The 22,583-nt window shown below is 35.9% G+C and overlaps 1 protein-coding gene across 7 annotated transcripts in view; it reads right to left on the reverse strand.

Annotated features, from left to right (window-relative positions):
• The window catches only part of LOC127844276 (uncharacterized), a 276,480-nt gene that overhangs the window by 47,383 nt on the left and 206,514 nt on the right, over positions 1-22,583 (reverse strand). For all 7 annotated transcript variants that reach the window (XM_052374368.1, XM_052374367.1, XM_052374369.1 and 4 more), the window contains one exon: positions 21,975-22,109. In XM_052374368.1, coding sequence (XP_052230328.1) covers positions 21,975-22,109 — 135 coding nt within the window. The remainder of the gene's footprint in view (positions 1-21,974; positions 22,110-22,583) is intronic.

Consider the following 22,583-nt stretch of genomic DNA (forward strand, 5'->3'; position numbering starts at 1 on the left):
AGCAGATTTCACAATTTGCACACCAAATGAAGTAATGTATGCTATGATTAATGCATGGGCAGCCTGGTTATCAAGTTAATCTACAGTGTCTGCTGCAAAACCTGCACCAGTCTACCCATCGACACTGGAGATGTGGCTGATTAAAATATTGACAAACTTTTCAGACTTCTCAATTGACAGCCAAACTGTTTTTTACCCCCAATTTTGTTTTTCTATTACCGTTCCTTAATTTAAATCATCTATCAACAGCTATGTGTTGTCGGCATCATGTGTTGGGTGCAGTTTACAGCGTTCATCAGATATAGCATTTCTAAAAATGATCGCGCACTGGGCGTTAAACTACTGTATCTCATATCAAAATGTTACAATAAGGTACAACATTTAGGCTCTAACCCTTGTATATGCACAAGATCTGGCTAACCAACTCCATGCCAAACCCAGTGCAAACTGGTGTTCTGTTACCTCTCAATCAGGGCACATGCTAACTGACTTTACCTTTCACAGTTACACTATTATTAGGCAAAAAGTGTTGCCAAAATATAGTTGCAAATGTATTAACATTTTTCATGTTTTATAAATACCCCTATTTCACAGATAAATACTTATTATTGACAATCTCCTGTTCTAGTTGTTGCCTTAATAACCAGTTGAATTAATCTTTAAAGTTTTTAAGTTTATACCCCTGATTGATGTATAATAACTATTAAAATATGATGGGCAGAGCAATGTTTCTTGTATGTACTGGTCTTCCCCTCTATGACATCTATCCACCATGTAGTTTTATGTTGACAGCTTTCAACAATTATATCACACTAACACACAAGTGAGAGCTTATCAGTACACTAGATCTAAATATTATTAAGAATGATGCACACATAAATCAAATCTTAACAATCAGTGTTAGATTCAGTTAAAGGCGTCAATGCATAAACAACATAAACAAGCACATGACAAACTCTAGGCACCCTAGTAAATTTGCACAACATGCATGGACTACCAGCATATTTATAGGGCCTTATACATGTATAATATAAGGAAAGTAAGACAGCAAACTAGCAGTGTGTCACAATTATTGTAGGCTGAATAAAATATTTTTGTAATCGACAGACTTAGCCGACGTCACAGACTTAGCCGAAATGTTTTTCAGACAACATGCCTGACTGTTTTACATTTTTTATTCTGAAACAGAAAGTAGAATTAACAAGAGCACTGCATAACGGATGCCACGCTCTGCTGCGGGTGCAGTTTTGAATAGATGAAAGCTCGTCAGAATTTTTTATTTTTTTAATTATTTTTCTTAAAGTTCAGTGACCTTGACCTAGTGACCCAAAAATGGGTGTGGCATGTAGAACTCATCAAGGTGCAGCTACATATGAAGTTTTAAAGTTGTAGGTTGAAGCACTTCGATTTAGAGCCAATGTTCAAAACCTTGACAAAATGTTAAGGTTTTAGCACGACTCTGACGGCGGATATGACGACGAACCCGACACAACAGGACACGACGAGCTGGCTATGACAATACCTCAGGTTTTCTCTGAAAACAGCCGAGCTAAAAAAAAAATAAAATCATCAGACAACATAATGCTGTCATCATGAGATTCATCACCAAGTTAATTGGCGTCTTTCTGACAGCAGTCAAACAATTGAGTAATTATCTATAAACCTGTCAATAAAATCGGGAAAGTGAATTAATGCGAACACCAAAACCACATATATAGAAGTTTTCAGCGAATACAGTAGTATTACATTCAACCGCACTAAGCATTTAGAAAAACATAACAGACAACCTTCACTCAGACAGTTTTGGTAGCAATTGCTCCACATAGGCTGGAGAGATATAAAATTGGCCATCATGCAATAATATCTATAGCCTCATCAATTTCCCCATTTACTATCCTGTCAGACAGGGGATATCAGGCACAGCTGAGTTAAACCTCTGCACATCCATGTCTTTAGGCCAGTCAAATTAGATGAAAATTAGCCTCAACCCGCAACAAATTACAACAGAAGCGAAACTTACTTTTTTGTTATTTATAATAATTGCTTGTAAACAGAAAAAAAGTCCTCAAAAATCCAATGATGGGAAAGTGCTTAAAATCACGTGTTTCCATGGTAACAATCGGGAAATAAATAAACGCATGTGTTTCTTAAACAAATCATTATATATTTGCTAACGATAAAGATTAAGGTATAAAATATGTCATCAAACATAAACTTGAGTAATTGATATTCAGATGAAATGATCAAGGTTAATTGATAATTTGCATATTTATGAATATTAATGAGACCGATTAAAAAATGATGTCAGTCCAACATTAAATCATTCAATAAACAAAATTGAAGTTTAACTAAAAATTGATTTTTGTTACGCATAATTATGTTACATCCCAAAATAATATATTTAACAATAATTACCACTGGTAATGTATTCATTTGTACAATTAATGTTAATAATTCAACTTATTATGCAATAATATACATGCTGTGTACCTATAAAAAATAGTGCAAAAATAAGTGACATTATCAGTGTATGATAATAACTTTGAAAACATCATAATCGATCCGTTAATACTTATAGATACTGTCAAAAAACAAAATATAATACAGTATTGAAACAGAAACTAATTGCACTTAAGTTTTGTATCACTTATACAGTAACATGAAACATATTATTCCTGCATTGTGCCCTCAGATAGTTCATCCCTGTTGCGGTAGCTTAAACCATGGCAGTTCCCTATGGTGTACGAACTGGTCCAAAACTATTCTAAACTGTCCGGGACGGTTTATAAACCGTCCGGGACGGTTTGTAAACTGTCCCGGACAGTTTACTAAACTGTCCCGGACAGTTTCTTACTTTTGAACCGCTCGTGCATCTGTAAACTGTACCGGGCGATTTATTTTGTGAATTACAAACCGTCCGGGACAGTTTAGGAAACTGTCCGGGACGGTTTCCTGGAAACTGTCCGGGACGGTTTCCTTAACTGTCCCGGACGGTTTACAGGCATAAATTTTAGTACGGCATAGGTTCTTAAGAGGAGTCAATCAATCAATCAGAACACTCGTAACACTTCGCATTTGTGTGCCATTTCGAAAGTGAGAATTTCCTTTTTTAAAACGTTTACTCGAGTTATTGTTTGATAATTTATCATTGTTACGCGAATATGGACAGAGATCGGTTTTTAGAGACTTGTCGGGATGTGTTTAATTCCATTACAAGAATTTTAGAGACAAATAGGTCCCTTGAGGTGATTAACTCTTCACTGACAAGATTGGATGCTCTGGCTAGAAATGTGAACAGAATGACCACATCATATCCCGAGTTTACACCTACTCGACAGTTTCAGGGCAGCGACTGTAAAAGAAGAAGTTCGTTACCAATGTCAGAAATACTTTGTGGGCAAATACATTTATTTCGAGTACTTAAAATATTCATTTTTAACTCTGGCGTTTTTGGAAGCAATTATTGATTAAATATTTTTAAAATCATGTTTTGTCCCAGAAAAATAGCGTCGCTCGAGATGACAACTATATTACATTACGACTTCTAAAGAAAAGCATTATTGTAAGGAGTGTTCTGATTGGCTGATATAAATAATACCGTATCGGACAGTTTAAACCGTCCCGGACAGTTTACTAAACCAATTCTACAATACATTTGCATAGGGCCTAACTACATACGTATCTGTATTTATAATAAAAAAACAAAATGTAAATTATATTTTTTATTTTCATCTACAATCACTCGAATCATCAGCTTAAAAGAATTCTTGCCGTAAAATTGTATAAAATATAATTGTGCATAGATTCGAATTTACCCTCATAAATAGTCCTAATGAAGGAACTGAAACAGCGTAACGGTAAAGATACAGCGTGTTTGAATTATATTTTATTAAGAGGAAATGTCAATGTCACATAATTCGCGAGATACCGCGGTACTTTAGAACAAATTTACAACGAAACTTTTAATGGGAATTAAATTATCTCAATGTTGTACCTGCTACAAAATGTTTATTTACAAATAAATACACCCACCCCAATTTTCGTGCGCTTTTTATCAGGACAAAGAAATTCATGACCAGTACTGAAATTTTACGATTTATATACAAGAAAACTGTCATTATTACCTCTGCAATGACACTAATAGATTATTTCTTAATCGACTGTTTTTCAGGCTTCACTGCGTGCCATAGTAAGCCGCGAAATATAGGGTGGTTATACTAGCTAGAACCGTTTTTTTCTTATGTAAGCGAATTCTCAGATTAAAACATGTCATTTAGTGATCATGCTCGTCGGATTTATGGGAGCCATAGCAAAAGCGCAATATATTGGACAGCGCGATATACCGATCCGCGATATATCAGTGTTGCAGTGTAAACAGAATATTAAAAAAATAAAAAAATCAAGACACCATTTCCATTCACCTTTATATCTTTTAATGTGTGGTGCAGTGTGAATGAACTACTTTTCAAAAAAGCCATAACAAAACATTTAATGTTGTATTCAAGTGAAAAAAATTATTAAGTTTTAAAAATAACACACATGGATATGACTTATGATTGTGAATCCCAGTAATTATTGTGCATCAATGACAGTAAAATGAAACCAAGTTGGACTTCTGGCAAATAAAATAATTTCAAGTTGGAGAATCTAAGACGGTAGGTGTAAATAATTTTATTAAATTTATATGCTATAATAGTTGAAAATACTTGCACAAGTACTGTCATTCATTTTGCAGTTATTGGTGATTTAAGAGCGATGTCAAAAAAGTAAAGAACATTTCTGTTATAATTTATACTTTCATTTCAGATGAAGAACAATGATTCAGATGAAAAAGCTGTCTGATGATCTTGTTTTTTATTTGTTGCCATCTGCTCTTGACAATAAAACCTAAAGAAAACTGTTTATTTCCCACAAGAAATGTTGTGCCTATGCAAACTTATTTGGCTCTATGAGTTGGCTAAATCTTTAGGCCCGAGAGGCGTATGCTCCAAAAAAAAATCACAGACAGATTTAAAAAAAAATGGCTCCTTCTCTCATTCAGGTGAGCTTCCTTGTACATTTGTTTTTCATGTGAGCTTCCTTGTACATTTGTGTTTCAGGTGAGCTTCCTTGTACATTTGTGTTTCAGGTGAGCTTCCTTGTACATGTGTGTTTCAACTGGTTGATGTTTATTTGAGCTTCCTTGTACATGTGTGTTTCAACTGGTTGATGTTTATTTGAGCTTCCTTGTACATTTGTGTTTCAACTGGTTGATGTTTATTTGAGCTTCCTTGTACATTTGTGTTTCAACTGGTTGATGTTTATTTGAGCTTCCTTGTACATTTGTGTTTCAACTGGTTGATGTTTATTTGAGCTTCCTTGTACATTTGTGTTTCAACTGGTTGATGTTTATTTGAGCTTCCTTGTACATTTGTGTTTCAACTGGTTGATGTTTATATGAGCTTCCTTGTACATTTGTGTTTCAACTGGTTGATGTTAATTTGAGCTTCCTTGTACATTTGTGTTTCAACTGGTTGATGTTTATTTGAGCTTCCTTGTACATTTGTGTTTCAACTGGTTGATGTTTATTTGAGCTTCCTTGTACATTTGTGTTTCAACTGGTTGATGTTTATTTGAGCTTCCGTGTACATTTGTGTTTCAACTGGTTGATGTTTATTTGAGCTTCCTTGTACATTTGTGTTTCAACTGGTTGATGTTTATTTCAGCTTCCTTGTACATTTGTGTTTCAACTGGTTGATGTTTATTTGAGCTTCTTTGTACATTTGTGTTTCAACTGGTTGATGTTTATTTGAGCTTCCTTGTACATTTGTGTTTCAACTGGTTGATGTTTATTTGAGCTTCCTTGTACATTTGTGTTTCAAATGGTTGATGTTTATTTGATTGAATTGTAAGATTTTTACTTATTTATAAATTATGTTTGTTCAGCCACAATATTTGAACAGAATACTTTTTTTTCTATGGCTGATCACAAATAACAAACTGGTGTACATGAAGCTATGATTCACTATACATGTAAAAGGAACTTTATTCTTTGAGTGTTCACTTAGTACTAGTGTTAGTTGTTGACACTTTCCAAATAACCATAGCAGAATGAGAGGTATTTGGTTAGTAATCGTATATACAAATTGAGTTGTCTCCCTTTTGTTTCAATGTTTAAACTCCTCATGATTAAAGAGTAATTTTTATTAAAAGAAAGAAAGACAATGCAGAAACAGGGATAATATTTGAAAGATATAAAAAAAGTTAAACTGGTTAGTAGGACATAGATTTGACATTTCAACAGTGCTTGTAACTTTTTACTTTGAACACAAATATATATATTACACAGCATTTTAAAATGTCAATAGACAGTTCCTGGCGTCTTGTAGTAGAAATGCCATTTACCGGTATTTTACGAGTTATTTTCTTTTGAGGTTAAGTCATTTTGTAGTCACTTGAATGTCGAATGTCTGCTCCTTTTGTTTTGCTTTCACAGAAGAAGTATCTTGTTTTGAGAGCAATCGCACAATTGAGAGCAATAAGAAAAACGGAAAGAAATAAGAAAACTTATAGTCTGGGATTAGGTTTCAATGGAGAAAATATGCCTTAAATCTGCAGTCAGATAATTATAACTCTAGAGAAAGGACCATCATAATATTTATTGTCAGTAATAATGTACTTTATTTCCTTTCATCTGTCTTGTATCTATTGGTAAAATCTGCAGTGAACTTGGACTACCCATATTAAAATACCACAAACCCATTGATTTCACCATTTCCAGACATGAAAATTGAATCAAAGCGTGGATTCACAGGAAATTTCCAGTCTGGAAAGCATAGCGGTCTCTGAAAATTGCAAATTATGCATTACAGTTGGATTCCTTCTCCTGGCAGAAAAGCTGAAAAAAACTTCCAACAAGAATACAATGCTACTATATAGCAAATTCTACAAACATATCAAGAAGGGGCTCCTTTTCACTGACATTTTCGAGTTATTCTTCATTTTCTATTTTTTCTTCATTATCTTTTTGTGGCACTTCCAGACTACGAGGTATTGAATTGGCTTGATAACACACAACATTGTGCCAACAGAAATTAAAAGTTGCTTTACATCTCAAATAAACATGGAGTCTGGGTCGCACAAATAAAAACCAACACAGACAAGAAAATCACCACCGGAGCCGACAAAAGGCAAAGGCCAACATCAAAGATGTGTTGCATCCACTGTTTAAATACAAAATACACCCTATTTGTGCCAACTTCAAAACCAAGTGTTACGTCCGGTGTTGCTTGAAATTAAACATATTTTTGAAACCAGGGGGGTAGCTGGGCATACGCAAATACGCACGCTTTTTGGAAAAAAATACAAAATTAAAGTGATCAAAATATGCAATAAAATGTGATGCCTAACCTGGGTTGGGCATATTTAAATTCTATGCAAGAGATGTTTTTTCATATCAAAAACACTTAAACTGTCTTAAAGTTTTGTTTTGTTTTCGACTTCATATTTTAGATTCATAGATTACGCATGATTTAGCTACCATTTTCGAGGTCACGTTTCTTTTAATACACAACATTATTATCGACTGCGCTTTATCGTTGTTTTCTACTATGTATCCGAATGGATTGCTTACGAAGCGGGCGATTTTAAGAATGGCTGCTAATTTGATGTCAACCCGTACAGAGATCTTTTAGACGGAAAATCAGACCAGCCAACATCCAGTACAGTCGTTCTGCTTCGAAATTATTGCGGACGAAGCCTGACTGATGCTGCCAATATGAAGCAAATGGCTCTCTGCCTTAGATTTTTCGATGCAGAGAAAGCATGTCTCCGGGAGGAGTTCGTTGGGTTTGCCGAGTGCATGTCTACCTCCGGCAAACTTCCTCAAGAACCTTCAAGCTCTTGGAGTAAACATTCAGAAAATGCGCGGTCAAGGTTATGATGGTGCGTCGAACATATCCGGGAAGCAGAAGGGGGTCCAGGCTCGCATCCAAGCCATCGTCGCGAGAGCTGTATACACTCACTGCAAGGCGCACTGGTTGAATCTCGCCACCAGTATCATGTCATCCTTCACCCAGAGGGCCAGATAAGATAAGATGCGTATTTGCGTAAATATACGCATGGAAAAAAAGAAAATACGCATGACTTAAAATTTTATTGAGTAAAAAAACTCCTGGCTCAATTCGGATTACGCACCATGTGCAATTTCAATGCGTATTAGCCGTTCATACATGCATATAAATTCACGTAAACATGACTGGTTCCCGTCATTGTGCCCACACCGGTAAAAACGTAGTGACATCACCATTTATGTATAGAATGTGGTTCCCGACCTAATTTACTCCTCAGTCAGAACGGCATCATTTCATTTTGGCCCAAGATAAAGACCGATGTCAACACAACGGGCTCCCCGCTGCATTGTTGAGAATCGATATACGCTTATGGTGGAAACATTTTACATCACATTCGACAAAAACCAATTCACCCAACTTTAAGCATATAATTTTTGCTATCAGTTCATCTCTTGTGTGGCACTATGGAAAAACCTTTTTCCTTCAAGCACTTTTTAAAAGGCAGCCGAAATACACATATAATAAACAAGTTTTGTGAGTCAAGCTTTGAAGATTTTGATCGTGGCTGTACAGTGTTTTCTAAACTGTGGCTTGCCAAATCAAGACGGAAAAAGAGATTAATGGCAGCTTATAAGCCAAGGACAACAAAACAGAAAAAACTGTTAAATAAAACAAAAGTGATTGCTTTATTGTGTACACTACTGCTTGTTATAGCGAGTTAACACTACATGTACAATTTATTATTAATTCGGATCGTTTGATCATCAATAGTCCTTAAAATTATCGGATTTCCATTTTTACTCATCAATTAAAATTTTAATGAGTGAAATACCCCTCCGTTGAAAAAATTATCTGGAGCTCTGCCTTCACCATCTTTGTACATTGTAGTATATTCCCAAATATTGTCTTTTCTTACAGTCTCTGAGCTTCTGCACTCAAACGCTAGAGTCAATCCGTATAAATTCGGACAAAGGGAGAAATTCTGATAATACTTCTTCTCAAGGACACTGAATCTAGCTCCAGGCCTTCAGAGCCTACAGCGCTTTGATTTTATATTAAAGGTGAGCGAATTAACAGACGATAATGTTGAAGAGATTTTCACCGAGTTCCAGCTGGACCTTATGGTTGACAATGTAACATTTGCCAGGGAGTGTAGAAGGTGGAAGGTGAAGTGGCAGATTTGACCTCCCGAGTCATTCAAAACCCTCGAGTCGGCGCTTACCCCCGCAACGGAAAACTCCTACCCCAATGTTCGAAGATGTCTTCTCGTTCTGCTCTGCATGTCAGTATTGACAGCAACAGCAGAGTGGTCTTTTTCTACAATGAGACGGGTGAAGACATACCTCAGTAGCACCATGGGAACGGAACGCATGTCCGGTCTTGCCTAGTTGAATATACACCGAGAGTGAGAGATCGATCTGGAAGAGGTGGTTGACGTATTTGCTAGACGAAAGGAGCGCCGTTTGGCTCTTTTATTTCGTGTGTAATGTAATACATGTAATACAGGAGACCTTGCATTAATTAGAATGTACACAGTTTACTTGTATTGTTTTTAAAAGTATTTTGCTATAGACAGAGAATACAAGACGAGATGTAAGTGACAAAAGCAATCGAGTAAATATACATAGTTGCTATCTAAAAGATGGATATTTTGCTTTATTATGTCTCTTTTATTTGTGTTTTAACAGTACAAATTTAAAATTAAGTTACTTTCATCCAAAAGTGTTATGTCCTATTTAATACCACACCATATCTTGGTTTTATTTAGACATTCATTAAATGACATACCCCGACATAATTCTGGAATAAAAATCTTGTAGGAAAATCACATGTTTTAAAATCGAAGATAAATGGTATCATATCCGAGTTTATCACGCCATATTTTGCATTATAATATTGTCTGAAACCTCTCTAGAATGCACATACGGCTTCGTAGAGATAAAAAAAAAATCAGGGGGAGCATGCCCTCGGACCCTCCTAGCTAGCATGCCATTTGCGTACACTGAAAATCAGCCCAGCTACGCCCCTGGAAACACACTTAAAACTTCAAGGGCAAAACCTTTGCAGCAAGGTGCAAGCTGTCTCACAATATTCACTTGAATTTGTTTGTAATGTTGACCAACATCTCTATGCATAGTGTTGTACTCTATGTTAAAAGTCACAAGTGATCATTCAATGTTCTCACACAATTAAGATGTTTAAGTGTTTCGGACTAAAGAATAACCCATACAGACAAAATAATATGCTTTTGTAGTGTTTGTCTTAAATTTGATACAAATTAAGAACACTTTTCTCTTATCTGGAAATTTTTATTCTTTTCAAAGCATAGGGACTTTATAAAAGTCAGAATTGCAATAATAATGCATGAAAGAGAGAAGAATATCAACAATAATTTTTTAATACCTAAATTAAAATCCCCGTTCACGGAATAGATCGTTGTTTTGCATATAAATTGTATAGCCAGAAATAAACTTTACATAAAGTCATTGAAATATATTTTGTATCGAGGTTGACATCGATAACCTGGTCAAAATCCTGAAATTTACGTTGTAAAAGTACATGAAAAGGTACTTTCCCAATTAAGGAAAATCTACAAAATTCTCCATTTCAGTCTGAAAAATTCCAAAAAGGAAGGAACACTTTGTCAATTTTGTTCCAAAAGTGGATTATCTGAAAGTGAACATATAAAATAAGCACTGCCAGTGAACATTCCAAGCCAAATGCATGTAAATGAATATTTGAATTGGTTAGTGAAATTGATTCCAAGCAATTTAAAAGACCCATAATTCCATATCTGATGATTTCATGACGTGAATTTTCAGTTTTTTTCGCACTTATTTTCCCCAATTGGTTGTGTACTGGTACTTTTCCCAATAGGGCAATGTCTGACTGACACTGCTTTTCTTTAAAAGGAAGACTCTTCGAAATCCAGTTTGAGCAGAAAGTGTTGCCCCTTATTAGCCTGTGCAGACTGCCCAGGTAGGGGCTAAACTGGGCCAACACTTTACCCACATGCATTATGTCTCAACATCCAAGAGTGGGACTCAATTATAAGTCTCTGACAGAGAAGTAAAAAAGCAGACAACAGCCAAACAAATGAGCCATGCTCTGTGAAAAGGAGTGTAATACATGTTCGTAAAGTGTTGTTCAAGATAAGCCTGTGCAGTCCGCAAAGGCTAATCAGGAACAACACCTTCCCCTTTGATGGAATTTTTTGTTAATAGAAAGCATCTTCTTAGCAAAAAACCAGTTTAGGCGAAAAGACAGTTTACTTACATGCAATTATCCCCTTTTTTACAAAGCATGGCCCAAATTTAATGTATATGTGTGAAAATAGAAGGAAGACAAATGGTTGTTTTCCAGCCACTGTTATGAATACAGCTACAGTAGAATTGCAATAACTCGAGCTGGCGATTTCTCAAAAACTGGCGATTACTCGAGCATTTAAGAAAGTCCCTAGCATTTTCCTTTAATGTCTATATAAAAATACCCGCGATTAACTCAAATATGCGATTTTCGATAACTCGAGGTCGTGTGCCGGTCCCTGAAAGGCAATGCACACCAAATTAACTGGCAATTATTCGAGGATGCTTTCTCGTCTTGTCGGTGCTAAAAATAATTTAGTTGTGAAAATTGCGCAATCAAGCAGACAAAAGACGCTCAATTAGGTGTGAAGGTAATTGCAGTTTGAGAAACACTGCAAATTGTCATCCTTTGAGAAGCAGATCAAAGCTACACAGTTTCAATGATAATAAAATAATTACCAGCAATCGATAATTATCGCGAAACGTCTTCCGCCATCAGTTCCGGGAAGCTTATGGGTTGCGACAATCTTCAATCCTTGACTTTGCGCAACACAAGTCTGACTAATGTACATAAAATGCAAAGTGTGTAGTGATTATGTTGTTTTTAGTGTGTTTTTTTCATGCGCATGTACGTACCTTGTGTGCTTTTTAAAAATAATTATGCTACATGTACAGTGAATATTGATGAGATATTTTTGATTATATATATGTTTTGTGTGTATGTTGAAATAATTAAATGAATTTGAGATCATCTTAATTGTTTTGTTTATTATACTGTAACCTAAAGCGATTTTTACAAAGCCTTTTCTTTTCTAGCACCGTCTTAAATGTAAATAAAGCGTTTGCGGTCAGAATTTAGCATTATCAACGGAGACAGTGAAAACAAATAATACCATGGATTACTCGAAACTTGCGATTACTCGAGCATCGATGTTGGTCCCGTGCTTCCTCGAGTTATCGCAGTTTTACTGTATGTCATTTTAATGAAAACATGCTTTTGTGAAAAACATCAGATTAGCATAAAATAGACATTTAATACCTAAAACCACAGTTATTAACAGAAGTATACTTAGAACTAAGCACGATTCAACTATTTGTTGATCATAGGACATGAGTGTCGTTAACACATTTTGATGTGAAGTTCAAGAAACACATCACTCTCTTAATAAAACTGTTCTTTCAATAATGCTTTCTATGTTTTACCCATTGTATTAATTAATTTTGACAAAATACAAGTTAAATAGACATCTGCATAAATAACTGCACCATTCAAATTAATTTTACATCAGAATTGTATGTTGGATTGGATAAAGACACAAAACAAAATATAAATAAATTTTGTCCATGCATGCATGAACACAGTTAAAAAAACCCAGAAAGAATGACAAAAAATAGTATAATTTTATGGAAACAATCATGGAAAAGTGTTTATACACAAAACAAAAGACATATATTACAAAAATGAACTGGGAGCAGGAAATGAACTTTATTGTGCTGCGCAATAACTAATATAATGTTCATTCTAAGTTTGATATCTTATTTCAAAATAACCTCATTCAGTGTTTAATGTAAATCAGCTATAAAACCTTGCATTTCCAAATCTAAACAAAGAAAACAAGACAAGAAGGGATATAGTAATTAATGCGAATTTGACTGGAAGGAATACTCAGTAGCACATAAGTGAAACACATGATTTTGCCACATCGTGCGAAAATGGCACAAATATGCCATATGTGGCCAGCACAATTTAAGACCAACCAGCGCATTTGAACAGTCTAGCAAGGAGCTACATATCTGCTCATAGGAGACTTCAACCTTTCCCACTCAGAAGCAAAGAGAAAATGTCTATGTGCTAACAGAATTAAACCAGAACAGCCTGCGAGTAACTCTGTTCAGGTTTTAGGCTGTTTGCTGCTCATCAGTATAATAAGGTTTGGAAATGAAGCCTTAACAACTTGAATCCTGTAAGAAAGGTCTAAAATTAAACGTAACTTTCTAAGGGACTACAAATGCTGAAAATACGTATCTAAGTGGTAAAGGGTTAAACTTGATGTAGTCAGCAAAATGTCAACATGCATCAAAACCTGTGTTAAACCCCCAGACAAAATACTGATCAGTCATTGTGATACTTCATAATCTTCTCAAAGCCTGTCAATTACATCCGTCTAGACTGTTGTATGTTTTTCCAATCTCATCCTGGTGCATACAATATCGATTAATAGCCTATAAATATGCACTTTTTCCCTTTCATGGTATAAATACATCCACGTTTATTTCAGCCAAGAAATCAGACCCATTGTGATTCATGCTTGTGGTTTATAAATGGACATTGAATAGGCTGCAACATGTGGCTGTCGCAGGACATAACTGCAGTCGGATACCAGTAGATTATGTTTATATGAATACATTTTCAGCCATAATATTACTTTTTTTCTGCACCTCTGTTTGCATCCTGTTCTAAAAGGAATATTTTAGGACACCCAAAGGACAAAATAAAGTTATTCATAATAATTCTTTATTACATAAAAAACAACAACAAATAAAAACAAAATAGTATATAGAGCAAACATGTGGATTGGTATAACTTAAAAACAATCTATATGGTTGTTTTATTAAGAAGAAATTTATTTAAACACATAGTTTTCAAGCTTTACCGTCTGTCAAAGTACACTGTCTACAACATTGTGACATGGTCTTGTAAGGCGTTAATGTTTCATTGTCTGACATGGATTCTGTATCATGCAGCAGAAAAAAGCGGTCACCGACTTTACATCATGCACTTGGCATACGTGATTAATCATTTTTTGTTCTACTTTAACTTACATCATATCCTCTACACACCCCCTCCCTGCCCCCCTCGAATACTACCAACTAGACATAAATAAGATATTTAAGTATTGGCTACAACATTGTTGCATCTGCTTAACATGTAATATAATGAGCATTGCTGGGCGAAATCCTCAGTTTAAGCAAAGAGTATTGTCAAAATTGGGCCTGTGCAACCAGCAGTTTACTTAAAGAGGAAGTCTCCTCTGATAAAATATAGTCTATGCAGAAAGTGTCGTCCCTGATTAGCATGTGCCAACTGCACAGGCTAATCTGTGATGACACTACTCATATAAATTAAGCTCCATTTTCTTTGATCGCGGCTCAAATAGTTTCAACCCAACCCCAGGCAATTCATCTGATGCTCTGCACAGAGAGATAATGGCTGAAGACAGACTGTCACGACCTCTGCCCTGTTCCTGTTCAGCATATGGTTTCTAAAATCACCAATCATCCTGCTGTAAGCATTGACTGCACTTGAGTCTATACAACCCAACCAAACAACAACACACTTTCTGTTCAGTCAATTTCTGGTTTATATTACAACAAAAGCTCACCATGAGCACATTGTGATAAGCCCTTTGGAAATTTGTCGTCTGCTAAAATGTTGTCTGCTGAATTTCTAAAATTAGCATTTTATTCATAAATTTTCAAAGAATACTATCAGAATAGCAAACAGTTTGGATACTGATGAGACGCCACGTTTTGTGGCGTCTCATCTGGATCCAAACTGTTTGCAAAGGCCTTCAAAATTCGTTTCCAGCACTGAAAGAGTTAGGTGAGCTAAAAAGGAAACATATGGTCTGAGTGCAGACGAACCAACGCCTCCTTTGCCAGATAATCCTCTTTGTTTTGTTTATGTGACATCTACCAAACTACGAACATCAATCCATGTTATTGTATACAAGTTAAACAAGATTATGTAACGGTAAGCATGTGGTGCCTAGAATGATGAAAGCCATATTGGTGTAAACAATTACAGGCAGTGCACATTTACAAGCACTGAACAGCTGCCGTTGAAGAGTATCAGGACTACATTTTCCAAATGTTTAAGGCTAGTATTCCATCTATCCGCATCCGTATCCGCATCTGTATCCCCAATATCATAATACGGACCCTATATTCCATTTATCCGCATACGTCGAACGTATATTATTATGGATAAAACTGAAAATTATAATTGAGATAATTATTATGAAGGACAAGCTTGAATTTAAGTAGATATAAGGTACAAATCATCATTCTGTCTGTAAATGGTAAACACTTGAAACATCTTCTTCTAGTGCCTGGGCTATGCTTTTCAGAACATTCAAAGTGAAATCAGAGTCCCGATATTCAGAACTGCGTTGGTTGTATAATTCCGGGTAATTTTTCACGAATTTGATTAGTTTCTCAGTTGATTTTTGAGATGACAGATCCCTCATCGTGCTAAATGCCTTCTGTATCTTGTCCGCATCTGCATAAGAATGCTCACCCCTATTGCGCGTGCGGATATGCGGATGCGAATGAATGGAATAAGCGCAGTGCATTTCATCTGGTTCTATTTTTTGGGGGATGTGGATATGTGGATGCAGATATGTGGATGCCGATATATGGATGCGGATATGTGGATGCGGATATGTGGATGCGGATATGTGGATTCAGATATGTGGATGCGGATGTGGATGCGGATATGTTGATGCGGATACGGACAGATGGCATGCTAGCCTTACCCTTTTCCACTTAGATACACATTTTTACGCATTGGTAGTCTCTTAGAAAGTTAAATATAATTAAAGACCTTTCTTACTGTATTCAAGTTTAAATGGCTTCATTTTCAACCCTAAGATACAGATGAGCAGCAAACAGCATAAAACATAAATAGTATGCGAGTTATTCGCAGGCTGTTCTGGTTTTATGCTGCTTGCATATAGCCATGTTCACTAAGCTTCTAAGTGGGAAAGGGTTAAATCAAATGAAATCCAAACAAGGGACAAAATTGTCACAAAACCAGGTTTTCATTGTGAAAAAAAAATCTGATAAAGGGAGAAAACTCAAACTGAACTTTTGAAATGAACAAACAAAATTAACCCTCTTTGTAAGTTTGTTTAAAAAAAATATATATTTTTAGTCGTGGCGACCTTGACATTGGAGATATTGACGTGATTCTTTCGTGCGACACACCGTCCCATGATGGTGAACAAATGTGCCAAATGATTTTAAAATCTCACAATGAATGACATAGTTATGGCCAGGACAAGCTCATTTATGGCCATTTTTGACCTTTGAACTCAAAGTGTGACCTTGACCTTGGAGATATTGACGTAATTATTTCGCGCGACACACCGTCCAATGATGGTGAACAAATGTGCCAAATGATTTAAAATAAAATCTGACAATGAACGACATAGTTATGGCCCGGACAAGCTTGTTCCGCCCGCCCGCCAGCCAGCCAGCCCGCCCGCATTCGCCAATCTAATAACCAATTTTTTTCTTCGGAAAACCTGGTTAAAAATGATACTGTTGAAAAGAACACACTGCTCAGGAGCTGTCTACTGATGAGACCACTACACCTTATGTGACTTTATAGCGGACCTCCCCTGACTAGACTGCGCCATTGCATAAGGCCCATTTTTGCATTATGCGTATCAAGTATGGAATGAGTGATATATATTGACGTCATCTATTGATGACGTTCCATTGAACGAATGATAATGGCGACTAAAATTCGTTAAGCTCCGGGTTATAGCAGCGATTTGTGGCTCTTGAAAACTGGCCTTACACGTTTGCTGAAATTTGACATGTATATGGACCAGAATGCGATCTACCTGTTGGCCTATTCGTTATATCTGGGAAAAATCTAGTTTTTTGATAAAATCACGAAAAAGTGTTTTTTTTAATTGCGCAATCGCTATAAAATGGCGGCTAGGCCGGAAGTACATGTACAGTACAGCCAAAGCGGCACAAACATAATCCGCGGCTACGCCACGGCCAGATTATTAGTCCGCGGCTGCCGAATCGTGTGTTCACGAGGCGTATCGCCGTGGCACTCGGCATCTATCCGCGCAACGACACCGAGTCTGTATTAACCTCGCATACTTTCGCAGAGTAAATCCGCCGCATACGTACGCGGCGGATCGAGTGAAAAGATATCCACCTACATGTACATTCATGTATGTGTAGCGTAGAATTAATTACGCGCAACTGTTTATGTTTCGTTCGATTATCATTATAAAATTTGCAATCCGAAACACACTTCCGAATTTTAATGCTAACACGTCCTTTGGCAAATTCTAGCGTCAAATAAACAGTGCTAAAATATCCTTTGTTTCATAAAAAGCGCGCGAAAATTATGCAGACATGTAGAATGTCGTTTGGAAAGTTTGGGTGTATTTTGTGTTGTATAAATACATGAACATCACGTCAGGCGTAAATCGCGTGTTCAGTGAAGAAAAAAAACGCCCCGATTAGACGTTATTTCATCATCTCTATAAATAGTAACAAATGCCAAAATGTATCTGATACTTAAGGAAATATCGAGAATGTTTGTGTATCGTTAATATTTACCAGCATTTGCTTTTAAACTGGAATATACGGGATTATCGGGTAATTAGTAGCGATATTAACTGTATAATATGAACACAATAAAACGTGTTTATATACGCATATTCAAACAATAGTTATTATAAGCTGATAATTAACAAAACTACAAATACGTCGTCACCGTCTTGATCATTGATGTGGCTTCAAACTGCTAATTTTCTCAGCTAAAATATAATAGCGGAATCAACATGCAATTCATTTATAAATCCACCATATGCTGGAGCCTTGACCACTTGTATGTGCGAAAACATAATTAGGTGACCTTGTTTATGTGTGAAATACATACGCTACGGGCAGGAAACAAACTTAATAATTGACCAGACACATTAACTATGCTTACATGTATATGCTAATACAATCCGCGCACAATAAATGTATTATGATTTTAATTATTATTATAATTGTTCTTTCAAAATTTGTTAACTACGTGTAATTAATAATTTTTAAAAGATATTTTATTTCATGATGCGCATCGACTCGGCATCATGTTGCGGATCGCGGCATGCCTCGGCGGACAGATGCGAAGTTTCGCGGCGAAAAGCGACTTGCCGCCGCGTACTGACGCGGCTTAAACGACTGACGCGGCATCGACTCGTTTCGCCTTGCCGCCACGGATCGCGAAATACGTTTGTTCCGCTTTGGCTGTACTGTAGCGTTAATAGCAACCCTAAGACAATTCACCCCCAGGAGACAATTCAAGCGCTAGAAAATTCAAATTTGTCAAATTTGATTATTAAATTATTTTTTTCATACACAAAATATTTTGTACCCCATTTTTTTTCGTACCCATTTTTTTAGTACCCTAATGTTTTTCGTACCCAAATTTTAATGTACCCAATTATTTATTTTGTACCCAATTTTTGCATACCAAATTTTTTTTGTACCCATTATTTTTGTAACTTATATGTTTTTGTACCCATTTTTTTTTCGTACCCATTTTTTTTCGTACCCATTTTTTTCGTACCCAATTTTTTTCGTACCCAATTTTTTTTTTTACCCATTTGTTTCGTGACCAAATGTTTTTCGTACCCTAATTTGTTTGTACTCAATTTTTTTTGTCTCCATTTTTTCGTACCCAAATTTTTGTTTTGTACCCATTGTTTTGGTACCCAAATTTTTATTCGAACCCTTTTTTTTCGGACCCAAATAGTTTTTTGTACCCTAATTTTTTTGTACCCTATTTTTTTTATTCTTAATCTAATTTGTTTTCGTACCCAAATTATTTTTTTTCCTTCCCACATTTTTTTTGGTAACCAATTTTGTTTTGCACCCAAATTTGTTCATACCCAAATTTTTTTCGTACCCGTTTGTTTGTACCCAAATTTTTTTCGTACCCAAAATTTTTCAAACCCAATTTTTTATTCACACCCATTTTTTTCGTACCCAAATAGTTTTTTGTACCCTTATTTTTTTCATTCCCTATTTTTTTTTACTCAAATTTGTTTTCGTACCCAATTTTTTTTTTTCGTACCCACATATTTTTTCGTATCCAAATTTGTTTCCTTCAATTTTGTTTTTGTACCCAAATTTTATTTTGTTCCCACATTTTTTTTTTGGCATAATTTTTTCGTACCCAGATATTTTTTCGAACCAAAATGTATTTGGTATGCACATTTTAAAACATTTTTTCGTGCCCATTTTTTTCGTACCCATTTTTTTCGTACCAATTTTTTTATACTCAAATAATTTTTCGTACCCATTTTTTGTTCGTTACTAAATTATTTCGTACCAATTTTTTTTTCGAAATAATCGGTTTTCAATTTAATTTGATCTCCCCACTCATTCCATCCCGCGAAACCCTTAACCCTTTCCTTGACAGGTACGCGTTTCTACGACCCTATCGATTCCCTGTCAAATACGCTTATCTACCCCTGTATCGATTCCCTGTTATCTACGCATTTCTACTACCCTATCTATTACCTGATATATACGCGTTTTTACGCGTCACGATTTAATTTGCTATTTAAATGCTTAAAATGACGTTTTAAGTGTAACAGAAATGCATATACACCTGCGTTCATCATTTTTCTAAACTGTCGAGTAAACATCCGGTAATGTTGCTATTTAAAGTTATGATGCAATTGGTGACCAATCAAGACGAGGGTTTACCATTTGACATGCGTAAATCACGTTCCGGGATGTGCGCGCTTCAGGCATTTCGTAATGTCCTAAAATAACTGCTATTCTCGAACCATATTTAATTTGGACATTATCCGAAAACGTTTTAATAACTCGTTAAAAATGTCGCAAAAATAAACACGTCCCATAGGGATATAATATCATTTGGGTGTAAATCGATTTCATTCTTATTGTTGTTTGATTCCATTATATCGTAAATGTTTGTTTCCGAGATCCTATACGACTATTACATCAATATGTTAAATGGCATGTACACTAAAATGTTTTTACAAACGGCACGTGCTTATCTAAAGTTTGTGTTTCGTAATACACAGGATATTGGATTATCGGTGCTTGATTGGGCAATAAAACAAAGACGCAGTCGGCGGTCTTCAATATGCCTTTGAACTGACCAATAATAATTAATAGCGCACATGCTAATCTAACATTTAGGGATAAGAAACACGGGTTCTAGACACTTTGAATAAACATGTTTACCGGACGCAGCAGTAGTCTTCAGATGACATTGGCGCGCGTGCCATGTTACCTCGGCGTTTTGTAATTTGGTACACAAATACACGGGTTTGTTGGCGACTTCTGGGTTATAAAGTTATATGTCGGCGATCAGATAAACTGGAGTATTTGATAATAAACTTGGAATTTTGCAAATAAATACACAAATTGAAGACGCCGACATTGCCGGATTTCGATCGGTAATAAAATGCAAAATGCAAATTAATTATATGAATATTCATGGCACATTATGCAACATCCAATTAAATTGTTACCGGTATCTATAAATGTTTATAAATCATTAGGTGAATTAATGTAATAGAAATACCAAGTATCGTACGAATTTTATAAGAAATAATACAATTTATTTTGAAAATGCATGAAGTTGTTTGAGAAACTCTGTGTTTTTCTATAGTTATTTATAAGAATTTACATGAATTTTGAGGCTTGCAGAATGAATTTATAAAATAAAAAAATCTTCAAGAAAGAAGAATTGTAGTTTGGAAAGTAAGAAAAAAAATTAATATTCCAAAATATAATTATTTGTATTTGATTCAACACACCAACTTCGCAAAGTTTCTATATGAGCTGGAAAGAGATTTGCATTTAAATGCAGTAAAACACACAACGGTCAACTTTGCATGACTATAACTGACCAATAAATTAAGGTATAAACATACAGTTTACACCACAGGAAAGGAAATTTTATTAGCTTAAACTTTCATATTGTGTATTTTTCAATAATATTTCAATTTTTATGAGAATATCAGGTTTAAAAGGAATGAGGGTCATAAAACAGCGTTTTTCCAATAATGCCTGTAAAGATGGGGTACTGATATTGATAAGATGGCTATCAGCCACTGGTCAGCAGGCAGCTAGGTCTTGTGGTAACTGGAGAGGCTTATATTGGCTAAATGGCTGTCAAGGAAAGGGTTAAGGTGTCACAACTCTAGTAACAATAAGTATAAGGAATCAAATCAAACAGCAGTTGAAGCCCAAATTAAAGTTGAAGCCTCAAAGCATGTGCATGAAGTATCCTCTGTGACATGACTGAAATACTGTTGAAAAACAACAGGAAACAAATCAAACTATACAAACAACCAAAATAGAGAGATATAAACAGGAAAGCTCCCTAAGCAGAACAAGAGTGCAAAGAGAATCCTGTCTGAGCCAGCAGCCATCTGTCTGACAAGGACATTCACTTGGTATGTTAGAGCAGACAGTCTAGTGGCAATGGACTCACAAAGATTATAGGATCTTGCTTGCAGATTAGTGACATGAAGTTGCATTAATTATGGATTTGCTCCCCCAGGATACGAGTCTGCCTATGGGGGACTCTGTCTATTTGTTCTGCCAAATCCAGGTTTTAGTGGAAACATTTTTTGTGTGTGTAAAACTGCAACCTCATCATGATCAAATTTGTGTATATGTGCAATGCTCTGGCAAAACTAAACATAATACATATGCATAAAGTGTCATCTCAGATAAGACTGTGCAAACTGCACAGGCTAATCTGGAAGGACACTTAATGTACTTGCTCTGACCCACTAGCATTCTTCCAGGTTTTTCATTTACTTACTTTGTGAAGCACCAGTGCTCTGAAATTCTGTGTGACACTTTTGCTCATCTGATTTGTCCAAACAATCCGTCTGCCCGTTACACACTTGGTTGTTGAACAGGCATTTTTGGTCATCACAGATATGGGCGCATGAAGCTGAAAGCACACAACAAGAGCTGCGATAAACAAGACAACAGCTGTGACAAGCGGGTAAACAACAACTCCAATAGCAGTGAAAAACTCAGTTTTACTTCCCAAGAGCTGATAAGGTCTTGGACAATAGTTGGGGGACGATTGAACTTTACTGGTACTTACAAAAGAATGGAAAAGCGTATAATTGTATTGTTGCTAAGCGCGCAACACCTAACACCTAGCGCAACACCTAATAATCCTTTTTATCCTATATATTTCCTTAGTATCGGGGGCTACCGCCCCCAAACCCCTGCTTTGTCAATACTGGTAAACAACTGCGTACCCGTTAAGTTCAATCTAGCCATAGCTATACTCCTGTATCTTGCTGGACAGTTATTTCAGTGGGCAGATAACTGCACTGGACGAAGCATAAGCCAAGTCTCATAGCATTGGAAGTTCGATTTTAAGATGGATCAACCTAATTGTTACAGAGTTAAC

Source organism: Dreissena polymorpha, chromosome 9 (assembly GCF_020536995.1).
Source record: "Dreissena polymorpha isolate Duluth1 chromosome 9, UMN_Dpol_1.0, whole genome shotgun sequence".
In the NCBI taxonomy this organism is placed as follows: Eukaryota; Metazoa; Mollusca; class Bivalvia; order Myida; family Dreissenidae; genus Dreissena; species Dreissena polymorpha.